Here is a 15446-nt window from a genome sequence, read left to right as displayed (position 1 = left end):
GATGCTCAGAACTAGAAATAGGAATGTCTCATACACATTGTCAGCTGTTATCAGCTTCTCTTGCCCAAGTGCATAATATACACTTTCAGTGACAAAACAGCTGGGTGCCATCGGTCCCTCTTCTCTCAGCAACCTAATTGTTGAACTGTGGAAACCAATGCATCCTCTAATGGCTGTTTGATCTATCAGACAATTTTGGTTTTGTTATTATAATAACCAAAACTCAACCACTGACCAAGCCAGATTGCCTTCCCAAACACATGCTCATAGTATATTCTGTGATGTCAGGCAAGATTCAGTAAGGGTAACAGAACCCTAGAATGTCTGGGAAAACAGGAAAACCTGGATAACGTAGATAGTATAGATGTGCTGGAGGAATATGGCACAGACACATCCATGTTGCTCTGGAATCCTGCAAGGTCCAAAATCATAACATTGTCACTGCAGTGAAATAAGCCTTGTGTAACTCATGCTGGAGACTGCAGTTCAGCATATTTCACACACAACCGTCCGTCAGGTCCAGCACTAAATCTGAGGTAATGTGCCTAAGCAGACTTGTGGTGTCACCATCCTGCTCAGGATGCCAAATCCAGGAAAACCTTTGTTCAAGCTCAACACTGCACAATGTTTCTGGACTCCAGCTAGTCCTGAAAACAGTTTACATGCCACTGCACCTAAGCTAATCAACCATACCAACTAATAAATTAGCTAATAAGGCTTGCTAGAACTGGCTACACATCTATGGCCTGACTTGCTAACTAAACTAACCAGATAAAGCCCTCGAGGTGGTGGCAAGGGAGGTCACTAGACTGTAAGCAACATTTTATTTTAATCTTTCCAATTTCATGCTTGATCAGATTAGCCATGGCTAATAGTTCCTGCAGCCTTTTGTTCCTAGCCCTAATAATATCAACAAAGTGCTCCTAATATAGTGCGACTACGGGAAATTCATATATTGCACCAACATAGTAAGCATTCCACAAATTCAATAAATTATACCAATAAGTAGATACTGGAAGTCTATATTAATGCACTCAGGACTGTGAGGGATGTCATCACCTGGATGTAACTGTGAAGACAGAAAACCAGGATGTAAAAAGGCTCCAGTGTAAAACTTAGCTGACTATGCTGACCCATGGCATCAGCTACTGATGCTGTCTGCTCCAAACTTCTAACTGAATACTTATCAAAGCAAACAAAAAATTACTGAAGTTTGTTATAAGTCCAGACACTGACCACTGGCCTGACCCTGCAGACATGAAGCAGTAATGAAAAAGGCTATCCATCAAAGAGGACACTGAAGTCTGTCTGGAGGCGATGGCGTATTTTCAGAAAGAGCAATTCAATTTCAATTTTACTGCCAGTGGGGTACATTCAAGTAGGTGGGAGAAGCCTTGGAGGTCAGGCTTTATTAATGTGTGAACAAAGATCAGCCTCCCCATCATCACTACTGCATTGCAACAATCCATTTTTCTTGTTTTCCTTTCAGATTGCTAGCACACAAAAACCAACTCATTCTCTCCTCTATAATTTAATTTGTTTGGGGTTTTTTTGGACATATTTTCCATTTGAAAGAATCCTATTTAAAATGTCAGAGAATTTGCAGGCTACCAATGAAGCATGGAAGAGAAGATATCTAGAAAAAGGAAGGGAGAAAACATTTGAATTCATGAGTATTTGACAGCTGAGTAAGTCCCATCACTGAAGTTTGCACCAAGCATAATTTCAAATATCTCCATTTCACTGTGTATTTTTAAAGAAATGCCTGATATTGCATCAAAAGAGATTAAAATAAAAAATTTTAAAAACCTACAACTTATTTTTAGTTCTAAAGGAACTTCTAATGAAAAAGAGCAGTTAAGATATTTTATTGTGGTAGTTCTGTCAATGATTCCATAACAACTTTGGAAAAAAGCACTCTTTATAAATATAAAATAGACCAAAAAGCTGTGAAAAAATTATAATACACATTCAAGCTTCACCCTTTGACTCCTGGTAATAACATTCTGTCTTCTATGCAGATGCAGCCTATATGGGAATCACAGTAAATCAAGTACATTTGACCTACCGAGCTTAACATGACTGTAAGTGAATCTCAAAGACAGGAATGCAGGACGTATGATGCTGCAGCCCTGATTGATAACTAAGAAGTCAGTTATAAATAAATCTGGAACAGTTGGGATTGACTGTTGTTTAGCACTTTCAGACAGACATTCGGGGCAACTGGCAGGGGCTTTGAAAGCTGTTTCCTATATTAGAATCATGACAAAAATAGAAGTGAGGCTGCATTCCCTTTTCTTCTGCTAAAATAGATCTTACTCAGAAACATTTTTACAAGTTTGGTGAGGCATAACTAGTCCACTGTCAGATACAGTACAAAATCATAATTGGAACTCCCATGTTGATCTACCATGAATAGTTACTTATTGAATTAATAAGAAACAAAACAAAACAAAACAAAAACCAAGAAAGAAAAAAGAAATGGAGAGTACTAGGAGATATTAGGGACAAGGAAAAGCTGGTTTTATTACTTTTTTTTTTAACTTGTAAGTGAAAGCACAATCAGAATTCACTATCCAGAAAGACCTAAAGACCTTTAAGAATAAAATAAAAAGGGAAAATCATACATTTTACCACTTGTCCTTAGGAATATATGGGGGGTTTTGAGGCTTGGGGTGTTTTGTTGCTGGTTAGGGGGTTTGTTCGGTTTGGTTTTAAATTCAAGAACAGATGTTGCATAATAACTACTGACAGCAAGGCTGAGTTGTGAGAATGGAGCAGGAAAGAGGGCGCATGTATGGAGTTTTGTTCTGTTTTTAAGTGCCCCAAATACTATTTACAGGGCAAGCATTTGTCACAGAGTTATCTTGCCTCCAGCACTTAAGCTTCCAGATAAATTAAGTTGGCTTTTATTTCTGTGGTTTTTGCCCTCAAAATATATCTATCAAAATATTGTAGGATTACCTTGTTCACTGACTGAACAGCTGATTGTTCTGCCAAAATAATCAATGGCCTTAATGAGCAATTAAGAGCTTTCAGGGTCAGTGAGAGCAGAAAATCTTAACATATAGATCAGAAATTTTGCCTATAACTTCATGCTACCATTTCAGATCATGAATGAACTCCCAAACTATATGCAAGAGGCACACGTGACTGAGAATAGAAAGTATATAGTATAATACAAAATCACAGGAGAAACTAGGATACAATAAGAGCAATTTGATTTAGCCAAGTAACTCTCTCAAACAGATTTCCCATAAACTGTTCTTTCTCAACCAAAACAGGTCTGCATAGTGTTTTGCTGACAGATTTGAAATTGCCCCACCTGCACGCACTCTAAACCACCCTGAACCAAATCAGCTCCAGCCTAGAAACTCGGTGAGCCCTCACGCAGACCTTGTGGTTCTGAGCAGTATCACAGCTTCTTGTGTCAGAAGCAGACTCATGCCTCTCTACAGAATATTGTGTCCAAATCCACCAGTGACTTCCAGGTATTATTCCTATAGGTTCTACAATATGCAAACTGCAACAGTAACAGCACTAGGAAATTTCTGCAACTTGCCTTCTAAAGTAAACCTAGCATAAATTAAGGCATGATTCAAGGACTCCAGGCTTGCTGAAGAAGTACACACACAGGACCACATTTCAGTCACTGCATTGTGTTTTTTCTGTCACGACAACTGCTGAAAATATGCTTGTTGAAAGAGAAAATTCATTATAAAGAGTCAAATCTTTTATTTGTAATGGATTGCCACATTGCAGACATAGTTTCCTTTTACCAGAACAGCCTGCATAAATGTATTTTAAAGTAATTACCTTTAGGTGGAAAATATGACTTGCTTTCAGCTTTGTGAGGCCAGTCCACCACAAGAGGTCCAAACCTACGAAAGCTGGCAGTGATCTCATCTACAAAAAACAAATGAGGCACCTTAGAGAGAATCTGAAGACTGACAGTGGCAAGGTAAAAAATTCTTAGTTTAAAAAAAAAACCCAGACTATTTTCTACACCTGTTAAGAATAGTGAAAACTGCAATAATGTACACAGAAGATGCCTAAATATTCTTTCACCCATATGCTATACATGACTGCTTAAAAAATTAATTTTATATTCCACTAATGCAAGTTTGCAGCAGGATTAAATGCCAACATGATCTATCAGAAGTGAATATGCTTCAGCTGCGATCTATTTCTAATTATAGCTACAAAGCAGGGTCAGATGCAGCCACATGGGACTGACGGAGGAACTACATGTCAGCATGGCCACTCCTTGTAGCATGCCCTAGAAAGCAGGCCTGCATCAGGTCACGTGACTGTGGGGATTTCACCTTCCTCAGTCCCCTCTGGAAATCTGCCTTGAATTACCAAGTTATTTCTTTGCTTTTTAAGCACCGATTTAGAAACACTGTGGATCACGCATCTCAAACTATCCTATAGGACAGTTTTGTTTTATATCCAAATGCTTCAGAAAAAACAATTTTGAGGTTTTTTTTCTTAAAAAAAAAAATCTTTTTCCTCAATGCATTTATTTATGTACTTTAAAGAAAGATTTAGTTTAAAATTGTGTCTAATATGATGCTAGATAGATCAGAGCAACAATCCATCAGGAGAAAAGTTTGAAGACAAAGGCACTGGTTTTTCAATTTTTTGATTGCTGTTTGAAGACATGTGTGGTTTATCTGACCCCATGAGCTGCAAGTCAGATTTTTCAAGTGACTAGAGCCACAAAACACATACTGCATAACTCAGGAGCTGAAGGAGAAAGTTGTTACTGGAGTAGACCTCCCATGGAAGACGGTAACAGCTCCCAAGTGGCCATGTTACTTCCTTGCAGGATAGGCTGGGCATATATTTTGATTCTGAGTGACCCAGCAACATTTGTATCAGTTGTACCTGTTGGCCTGCTTCTTCTCACAGCTGGGGATTCAGATAACCCAGTAGTCCCTGTATCAACAGTCCTGAAACTCATGATGTGACATGGGAACTACATTTGAGCCATTTGTAAACCATAGATTGGCAACTCATCTTATTAAAATTGCATGTGGTTTAGGCTTCAATTTAGTAGATCAGATTTGGAGATCCCTCTTTTTTCATTATAAGGCATCCTCAAATTCATTATTTATGCCAACTGAAACTAGATAGTGGTAGATTCCAGCTATACTATGAAAAATACACCAAAAACTGTCACGATTTTGGTTTGGGAGTCAGGGTATCTGGGGCACACACAAGTAGAGCAGATATAGATTGAGAAAAAAACCTGACCATTCTACTAAGCTGGTTACTATTCTGTAACCATATTAATTGCCCTGCATTTGTCAACTGAACACTGCATATATGCTGGATATAAGAGCTGATTAATTAAAGACCAATTTATTTTGGTAGGACTGTATTAACAGAGATCTTCAAGTCAACCACATCTTTTAAAAAGAACAGGAAAAGACTATGGTGTAGTGACAATACCCACTAAGTTCCCTTTTTCAGAGGGAACGCATGCTGCTATTGCAGGTTAGAAGACCTGCTATGAAGGCATTTCTGTCTCCAACTCTTCTGATCTACAGTATAAAAGAATGTCAAGTAAATTCTCAGGTGTTGCAGGGGGTGGTGGTGTTTGTTTGTTTTAAATAATGCCGCAAGCACTACAAGCGACAATACCTGGGAAAATACATTTGTTATTATGAAAATATGACCTTTTAAAAGTAATTATATGGAAGCCAATTCCCACATCTCACCAATATAGCTTATTTACAGTACCTTCATCAATGTCAGGAGGAAGACCTCCAACAAACACCTTTCTAGAATAGCGTTCCACTCTTTCACCATTCTGACAACGTGTTGGAGAGCTGAGACCCGATGATAAAGACTGATCACCATGACTGTCGTCTAGGAAGCCATCTTCAAAAGGAAAGAGTGAAGACCGACCTGTAACAGATTTTGTAGTATCTATAGTTAACGCTATTTCCTGGATAATTAAGTATTTCAGTAAAAATTGTTATATTCTCCTTTCACTGTTTTGCTTTAACAGAATTTGCATTAAAGGGCCCAGCTAAGTGGTCCAGTTATCCAAATGATGTTCATTAGTATTGCTTTTATTTTTCCAAGACTATATTATCCTTAGAAGACAATAAACCTAATTTAGCTTTAAAACAAACCCTTACAAAGGGCTAGCAATGAAAACCAACAAGTTATCTGATCAAATTGTGCATTATAGCTATAGAAAGAACCTTTGTAAGGTTCATTTCAAACTGATTCTTAGAGATTTAAATCTTCCATAACAGATCTTGAAGGAATGATCTTAAAGAGCAGATCCCTCAAGCCATTGCACTGCAGAGCAGGACAGCCTCCTTCAGAGTGCTTTACAGGGTCCTAACCACAAAGGCTGCATCACTTCCTCCTTGAGTGAATGGAGACCCAGTCTGAGTAGGGGGGCAAACAGCAAAATAAACATAGAAAAGCTTTGTATTGTGGATATTAAACATGTAGGTGAAGCAAAAACTTAACTAACAAGAAGAAAAAAATCTTTAAAATCTTATTAAATAAACCACAAAAAACTTGCAGTTGAAGAAAAAAGTTGTTAGCTAGGACAGCCTGTCAAGCTGTTACTCAGTGTTAAAGCACACTTTCAGTAATGACTTAAAAAGCAACATAAATGGCTGCTACTCTGTTAATGAGAAGAACTTATTTGTGAGCATTTGATGCAATTAACTTGTTGCTATTAATACCAAAGTATACACACATTATCTTAAGAAGAGATTTATTAACCCAAAAGATAGAGAAATATTCAAAGTCTGTATGTAAGCAACACTGTAGAACACACCAACTTTAGAATTTGTTAATTCTGTATACCCAAGTTGAAAAATAAATTCTGCAATGTAGAGAAATGTATAAATGGGAACCCCATGTCAATTATGAAAAGGCTAATTGTCCCCTCATATCTTGGAGGATTGCTCCCAGGGATGGAATTACAATTAATTGATACAAACAGTATATATGGGGGTTAATTACAAATATAAATAGTAGGGCACACAATTAAATTCCAAGGTAGTGGATCACATGAAACTGACTTTCAGCAAGACCTAAGGAAGAATTAACACCATACTGGTATTAACAGCCCAGGGAAGTACAGGAAATAAAAACAGAAGAAAGGAGAAAAATCAAGACATGCAAAGGGACTGCAGTCAGAAAAATGTACACTATCAGTAATAGAGTAGTAAAGGACAGATTACAAAAAGAAGCAGCACTCCTATATCTGGAAAACAAGGTAACAAAAACCAGGAAAGATGTTCTGATTAACACACTAGCCTGATTTTTTTTACGAACACCAAGCACTAGATAAGTCTTGATTAGAAAGAATATATTGAATGTACAACATTGACAGATCACAGATACAAAAATCCACTGAAGCAAAAATCCTACTGTGCTTTTAAGCACCAACATAAAAAAAACAGGGTAAATGCTACAATCAGAGAAGGATTTAGAGACACTACTCTTCGAAGTCTAGTATAACTGGTTGTCAGAAATGGTGGATTTAGCACATAAAACAGGAAAGACTATTGATGAATATTCCGTTAATGGACAAACAGGTCATGCACATGTAAACCTATGCATTTCAGCATAAAAGAGAACACATGCATGAGAGAAATAATAATTAGGAAGGCTAAAATTGTGTAAAAATATCAAATCAAAAAAACCCATTGAAAAGTATGAAATTTTAAACTATCTGTAAGAGATTGACATTACTAAGAAGCTAAATAATCTTTTAATTTCCACCCCCCACCTACCTTCTTGTAAGAAATAAAACAAACAACAAACATTAGCCATTAGTGGAAGTTGACATATCAAATTAATAGATATTAGAACATGGCGTTCAACTAAAATACAAGTCTAAAGAGGAGGCTGAATAAGTGTCACGTTCTGAAGGAAATAGTAAAAATGCACAGCAGCTTAAAAAGCAAGATATTGCCTCACATGCCAGATGCTTGACAGTCTGCAAGCATTGCACTCATCTTAAGTAAATGCAAAAGATGATCTAAAACTTTATAGTTAAGTCAAGTATAGAGTTAAATGTATGACGTATACATTTAAAATAATGGAAAGCATACAGACAAGGGAGCAGAGAATGATTGTTCACTGTCTCTTCCATTAAGGGGAAACTAAAGTGCACTGAGCACAATTTCAAGGCTGAAAGCAAGTCAAACTGCAGAACCCCCTGCCACAGGCTTTTAGAATGCTGAGAAGTCTGTGTAGATTCAGAAAAGGCAATGAGTAAGAACAGGTAAAAACCCATTCTGAAGCAATAAATATTGAGATATCACCTCAAGAAACTCCCAGAGGCAAATCTCTGGGAGAGTATTATGGGAAAGCATCACTAAATGCCCTAGTTTTATACTTCTGCGCCCCTCCCCTGACATGTCTGAGTTGTCAGTGTAGCAGAATAGATTTGGGGCTGATTTCCCATAGCTGTGCTTACATCTGTACCTGAAAAACTGATTGTAAAAGTTAAAAACAAGGCACCTAAAAGAACATGAGGACAGCTCTAAGCATGATGCTTACAAAGAAATGCTCGCCTCTTTACTCAAAGAAAACAAAGGATCAAATAGAGAACTGATAGGTTGTGGCAAGCACCAAGAAATTTCTCACAAAACCTCTTGTCACTGAAGATGCTTAGTCACAGTGACAGAATCAAACACTAATTAAAATATCCAAGTATAATAAACATGAAATGAGTCCCTGCACAGATTCGTCTCTGTGTACCCTGCATATTACCACAATGCAAATGGTAAAAACAATAAGAGAGGGGGATATATGAGAACATTTGATAAACACCACATCATTTTTTAACAGACTACTGTAGAATTTCATGTTTCTTAAGAAAGCTCAAAACAATATTACAAAATTCAAGGTAATGAAAAAGCATGAATATCACAGACTTTACTACTGTACAAATAAGGCAAGTCACAAAATCTCTAACATTAATGACAATACACACGCACACACACACAGAGATCTACTTGTTACTATAGAAAAGCCTGAATTTCACATAGGAAACAATTGTTATGGAGTGAAACATGCTTTTTGGTAGAGTAAAAAAAATTCTGAAAGCCCAGCACATTCAGGACTTGTTTGCCCTGTTTTGTCATCACTATAGTTTGTATAAAACAGCCTACACTGTATTCATCACAATTACTGCCACATTACTATATTTCACTTCTACAAGTAAACATGAGTTGCAAGAAGTTAATAGTGTCCAGCTGACTCCTACCTCCTTCTCTACTTTGGTGCCATTTGATCAACCTGGAAACACTTCCACAATCTTAAAATGAAATTAGACAGTGTTCACATGCACAGACAGTATACAATATATACTCCACATACTTTCCAATTTGTTTCAGTACCATGAGAGCACTGGAAAAGTATTAGGATGCTTTCAACATTTGTTAACAATAGTCCATTCTCTGGACACAGGGAAAAATAGGAAGGTAGGTTTGTGGAGAAAACTCAAATATTTTCTTTCTGTTTTAGCTATTTCTTTTTGGTTCAGCTATAAAATAAACACTGAAACCAGTCGGCTTTGAACGAAATGAGCTCAAATTCTCTATTATAAACTGTGTTAGGACAGCCTATATGGCCTACTACCTTGATTCATACAGATGTGCAAACTACAAGTTACTCATATGCTGTCGGCTTGGTTGTGTGGCTAGGTTTGTCTCCAAGCTTCTTCACAAACGTGATGCAAATTCTACATTTTGAAAAGGAAGCAATGTCACATGCACAGCTGTCAAAGAACATACATGAAAAAGAAGATAAAAATGAAGTTTAGTGCCAAAGTACCCCAAGAAGATGGCACTGCCCAACTCTAATTGTTGAAAGCTGCAATCTTCACTGTTATTTTCTCAATGAAAAACAGTCTGTGTAAGCTACAGCATGGTACATAAATGTAAGCCACATTAGTAGCTTTCCTGGTAGTCAGTGAGCTTGCTATTGTCCATGTTCAGTAATCTCTCAGAATAAATTTATATGCAGCACTGTACATTTGTAAAATGTTTTCAGTCTGCTTTTATTTTTTATGGGTTGACTATGACAAAATAAAGCTAAAATGCGCTCAAATGTTGTATCTTTTGTTGCTATTATTATAATTAATATCCACTGTTGAGGACAGTTATTAGTATTGGTATTAACAAAGTTCTACCTAAGGCAATCCAGCGTAATACTCAAGTGTGAAAGGTGTTTCATCTAAGAAAAAAGTATTTTTGAAATGTTTAATGTACTAGCTAAACATTGCACTTCTACTAAAAAAACCCAAACCTGGAACCAATCTTTTTTTTGGAACACTACACATTTAAAGTCATAAATGTGTCATGAAAGAGTCTTTACATTCAGTTATCCTCCAGTTCACTAGTAATAGCAACACACTTGAAGTTATCAGCATTGCTTTAAGCTGCTATTAAAAAGGAGTTTTGCAAATGAAGAATATGATTTATACAAAGGAATTGATCAACCAAATACTGTTAAAATTGGTAACATCATCTTATCATAAGAGAACTAAATATTTATTTCTCCCACTATTCAGAAAATAAAACATTTAGTAAATACTTTTACCTCTTCTCCGCCCATAGCTCCTGGCTGCATGTAAACACAGAAGAAAATTGTCGGTACAGCTGTCATTAGATTTAGCTCCAAAAACAAAGAAAATGTAGCTTCTACCTCTTCTCTTTTTCCCCACCCACCATAAAGAAGGAAAAGACATTCAAAAGTGCAAGATGAAATTCAAACAACCCAAGGCAAGAGAAAAAGTTTGAAGATGACACAGCTGGGGGGGGGGGGGGGGGGGGGGGGGGCGGGAAGAAGGGAACAAAAAGGAACATACCTGCTGTGTAAGTTTTCTACATAGCAAAGGTATTAAAAAAAATCAGGCATACCAGACTTACAGTACTATAAAATAATAATTTAGGATTATGGTTTTAAGAGTCAATAAACATCATCAAAAGTAATCCTAATTAAAATAATTCATTTTGTATTTTATTAATTAGTTGTGGAGAACATATTTTCTGATTATGTTTCAATTTAAATTAACCATCTGTAAATACTAAAATCCTACCAAAACAATATGAACTCAATAGCCAGTATGTTCAGACAAATAAAAACAGATTGAAAAACCTCTTTATAACTACCAGCATTAATACAGCATTTCAATGAGACATGTATCAATGGCAAAATCCCCAATGTTGTACAAGTGCAGAAGCATAATTTGTAATATAACAGGAAATGCAAAAACCAGCATTTTTTGATCTGAAATTTTAGAATATCAGAAAATAATCTGGAAAACAGTGTCTTCTACACAGGGACTTCAACCTGTTCACAAAAGATATCAGTGGTCTTACGAGGTTATCAAATGTGGAAGGCTAGGATCAGGTAGAGATTTTCAACAGAAAGTGAGCTTAAGCAATAGGTAATAGAGCCTTGTTTTGTTTCTTTCTCTCTTCATTGCAATACTGTGTGTTCCTACTCCCTCCCAACCCCATCTCTTATTTCCAAAACTGACACATGTGCCCAGGTTTTAGGTGCGATTCCTTTAGCTCTCCCTACAGTCCTTGGCCCACCTCATCTAGTTCCCATGCCCTCCTTCTACCTCCCAAGTGTCCTCTACCATAAAACCCATTTTTCTATTTCCATCTTCAAACACACTTCCAGAGGTGTCCTACCATACCTCTCCACTTCCCTAGCTACTTTTCTTTGGTCAGCAATTACATGACAGATCAGTTGTGGCTAGTTGAGAACTACTAATCTGATGACTGGTCCCCTGCCTGTCACCTCTCAGTGGCCCCAGGGGCTACCCAGAAGGCTGAACCTCCTTCAGCACAGGCACTAGTAACCTCTCTTCTATCCAAGTAGCTTCTTCCTCAAGCCTTGGAGAAACATGGTCTCAGACACCATACACCTATGACTTTTTCTCCTGCCATCAGTAAGGCCACAGAAGACCAACTACATGAGTATTTCATTAGGGAGATTTAAAAATTTCAAGGGCTATGATAAAGAACTGCTTCACAATTTATGTTTAACATAAAGACAGTAGAAGCTGTTTGTGTGAACAACTGTTCAGCCACAGTGAGGTAGCTGGTAAACCCTGAATCAGACTCTGCTCCTTGCACAGCAAGCAACAGGGAGAATTAATACTGGAGTTGGCTTTGCAGCAAGAATAAAATTAATCCTCGTCCTTTCTAGTTACTGCTAAAGCTGTATTTCATTACTTATTATGATGACAAAGAATTACTGTCAGGCATCATGTAGCAAGTCCTCATCTTGACTGCCCATACACCAAAAAATAAGCATGTACCAAGGTATAGCTACCAACATGCTTTGAGAGTAATTTCAAATAGAATTGGTAGAATACTACCAATCTAAAAATTAAATAACTTTAGTATGAGATGAAAAATACTTCTGTGTTTCTTTTTAAGAAAAGAAAGCTTTATATGCTTAATATAAACATTAAGGCTCTGAACAAGATAACAGTACATGATGGCAGAAATCTACCACTGACTTCTGTAAAATTTAGAATAATTTATTGCCATTCATGTATTATAACACTTCCATGTTATATTGCACTGCATAATATTACTTTTATCTTATCTATGCACTCACATAATCTTTATGCTCATAAAAAAGTTTTACTGAAGGTATATTTACAATTGCCTGTAAATTCTAGGGGGAAAATAGTGCAATCCACTTAAACAGGAAGACAGCCTAGTCAGCTTTTGCCGATTTAAAAACATTGCATCACATTTAAACACTCAAAGAAGGTGAAGTTTCACCATTGTTGCTTATGTTTTATACATACACACACATAATTTGAAAATTAACTCATTTTTATCCAGTGTTTACATTAAAATGTTATTTTTTCCAACAGGCTGACAGTTAGTTGTCACAGCAACTTAAAAATGTCAACACATGCTTTATTATGTTGTTTTACACAGGATGCAAAATAAGAATGTGTCACTTGAGACAAGTTAAAAAATAGCCATCTTGTTCATAAGTCAAAGTTGAGAGCACCACAGACAATAGAAAGAATGGTTCATCAGGTAAATTTTGTAATGCCTCCAATTTGAGTGAATATTTTAAAAAATAAACAATTTAGAAATTATTCTTGAATGAAGACATTTGGAACTCAGTAAGAAAGTTATTTCACTATCACAAACAATGAAATCACCAGTGTTATATATCTGAAGTTACTTTCTTTCTTAAGCAATTCCAACAAAAGACAGAAGAGACTAGGAGCTCCCAAAATTGTACCCACCACTGATGAAGCCACTCCCTTATACTGGTTTTGGTGCCAAATATGAACATCATTTTGCACAAAAAAACCATCTCCTGAAATGCTGCAAAAATTCCACACAAAAGCAATTCTTTCCTAGGTACCTAATAGAACATTACAGTATTAATGAAAACATAGCTGCTTTAAGAAATGATGAGCACATTTTCCCATGTAAAATGTGAAATTGTTGCAAGCAGGCACTGATCAGTTGTGCAACTCCCAGAACCATCACCACTGCGTTAAGTGTTTCTCCATCCCTTTGCAACTTTAACTGACAGGTAGATAGTTACATAACCACTGTGTCCCAAATTGCATGTACTCAAATACAAAGGAACAATACATTCTTTCTTACCTCCTGATAACTCTCCTGAAACTATTACCTCACCCCAGAAGTTAAGTGTATTTTTACAAATGTGAAACTGTATGTTGAAGAACAAAACTCTAAGCTTTTAACAAACAAGCAAAACAAACTCCTCAAACTCCAAATCTTGCAATGCAATTAAGCAAATTTAGTGCTAATGCTACTGGAATTCCCAAAACCCTACAGCTAAGAGTACCCATTGTTGCAATAAATCAAAACACACTCAACTGAAATGCTCAAATTTTAACTGCATCTCGAAGAAAGTTATATGAAACTGATGAAAAGGAACTTTAAAGGCTTGCATTTTGCAAACATCTATCTGGCAGTCAAGGGAGAAGAGGTCTACTGGTGGCATAAGAACACACAATATTTTATGAAGAGCCACAAAACTCTTGAGATAACATGGTTTAGGAGATGTGCATAGCTGCATGACACACAGAAGCACATATCCACACAAGACAGCCCTCAAGGATTCAGAAGGAAGGAGTGACCTAACAACCCTTGCCTGGAAAGGCAGAGGACCAGAACATCCATAGTGTGACAATGTTGGCAAGAGAAAAAAAATTCTGTGGACAAGGGAAGTCTACTGTTTAAAGTTACTCTTGCTCAGTTAATATACGTCCTGAAAACCAAGAACACAGTCAAGCAACAGAACATTGCTTATTGTATATCAACAAGTAAACCACCTTCATTCTTGATCTCACTACTTAGCTGGGAATAAGTTTGGTTTTGCTCTGTTGTTTGTGTTGGAAGGTTCGAACACAAAAAGGGACATTGTGTAATTTGTGTGATAAAAGCAAACCACGTAAATAAATACCAGAATTGCACAAACGATTTCAGAGAATTAGTAGTAGTAAGGCAGGTGCTCTGCAATTTATTTGAAAGAGATGAAACCAAATGACAACCTACAGAAAAGAAAGGACTTTGACTAAAAAATATTTTTATAAACTTAGTGTGTGTTAAAACGTAGACATGAACCATACAGGTCACTAGAAAGAGCATGTTAGACTGGTCATTATCAGTGATACATTTCTCTTCTATTACCTTAGCATTCATAGTCATTGGATGAAACATGTTAGGACTCTCACCTACTTCTAATAGCTGCTTAAAGATCTTTTGCTAACAATTTGTCTAATGCTTTTTTGAACCTGCTGATACTATCTGCTTCCACAAATTCCTGTGGCAGTAAGTTCCAGAAGTAAACTACAGAAGCACTTCCTTTTGTGAGTTTTAAATTGGTCTACCAGAAGTTTCACCAGTTGCCCTGTTAGTTCTAGCTCTGTGGAACATGGTGAACAGCAGTTTTGCATTCCCCTGTGATTTTTCTAAGGCTCCATCACATTCACCTTCAGCCTTCTCCTCCCCAGACTAAAGCATTTCAGCTTCTTTAAATCTCTTGGTAACTCAGTACAGCCACAGTAGAGACAGACTATAAGAAAGAACAATTATAAGATCCAGAGAAAGTTGTATTCTAGTAGTTAGCTATTTTGATAATACAAAATAAGGAAAAAGCATAGCTAACTGGAAAAAAAAAAAAAAAAAAAAAAAGAGTTGAAGCTTCCAAAGGGGATAGAGAAAATTGAAATAGAGCAGTGAAACTGATGTTCATTATCAGCCTCATTAGCTTTACCCAAGGCTGCAAAGACAAAAAGTTTAAAAACCCCAAAATTATGTTCTGTCACTGGTTTAGTTTATTCATGGAAGGCCATGAAAACACTCTTCCACAAAAAAACAAACATATGCATGCTTTAGGGCTCCTACTAGTTTACTATTCTGGTCTCA

At 36.7% G+C, this 15446-nt stretch overlaps 1 protein-coding gene and 1 long non-coding RNA gene across 11 annotated transcripts in view; one reads left to right on the top strand and one right to left on the bottom strand.

Moving 5' to 3' along the window:
* Positions 1-15446, bottom strand: part of CPEB3 (cytoplasmic polyadenylation element binding protein 3) — a 99631-nt gene that overhangs the window by 29296 nt on the left and 54889 nt on the right. For 8 of the 10 annotated variants that reach the window (XM_074874976.1, XM_074874977.1, XM_074874975.1 and 5 more), the window contains 3 exons: positions 10594-10617; positions 5749-5916; positions 3817-3906 (listed from right to left, as the gene is read on the bottom strand). In XM_074874976.1, the coding sequence (XP_074731077.1) occupies positions 3817-3906; positions 5749-5916; positions 10594-10617 (282 nt within the window). The remainder of the gene's footprint in view (positions 1-3816; positions 3907-5748; positions 5917-10593; positions 10618-15446) is intronic. The other 2 variants (XM_074874972.1, XM_074874979.1) reach the window with 1 other exon arrangement.
* Positions 1-15446, top strand: part of LOC141945979 (uncharacterized) — an 80624-nt gene that overhangs the window by 48354 nt on the left and 16824 nt on the right. The window lies entirely within an intron of this gene.

This window comes from Strix uralensis, chromosome 7 (genome assembly GCF_047716275.1).
Source record: "Strix uralensis isolate ZFMK-TIS-50842 chromosome 7, bStrUra1, whole genome shotgun sequence".
Taxonomy (NCBI): domain Eukaryota; kingdom Metazoa; phylum Chordata; class Aves; order Strigiformes; family Strigidae; genus Strix; species Strix uralensis.
The sequence above is the reverse complement of the archived record's forward strand: the minus strand, read 5'-3'. Positions and strand labels throughout refer to the sequence as shown.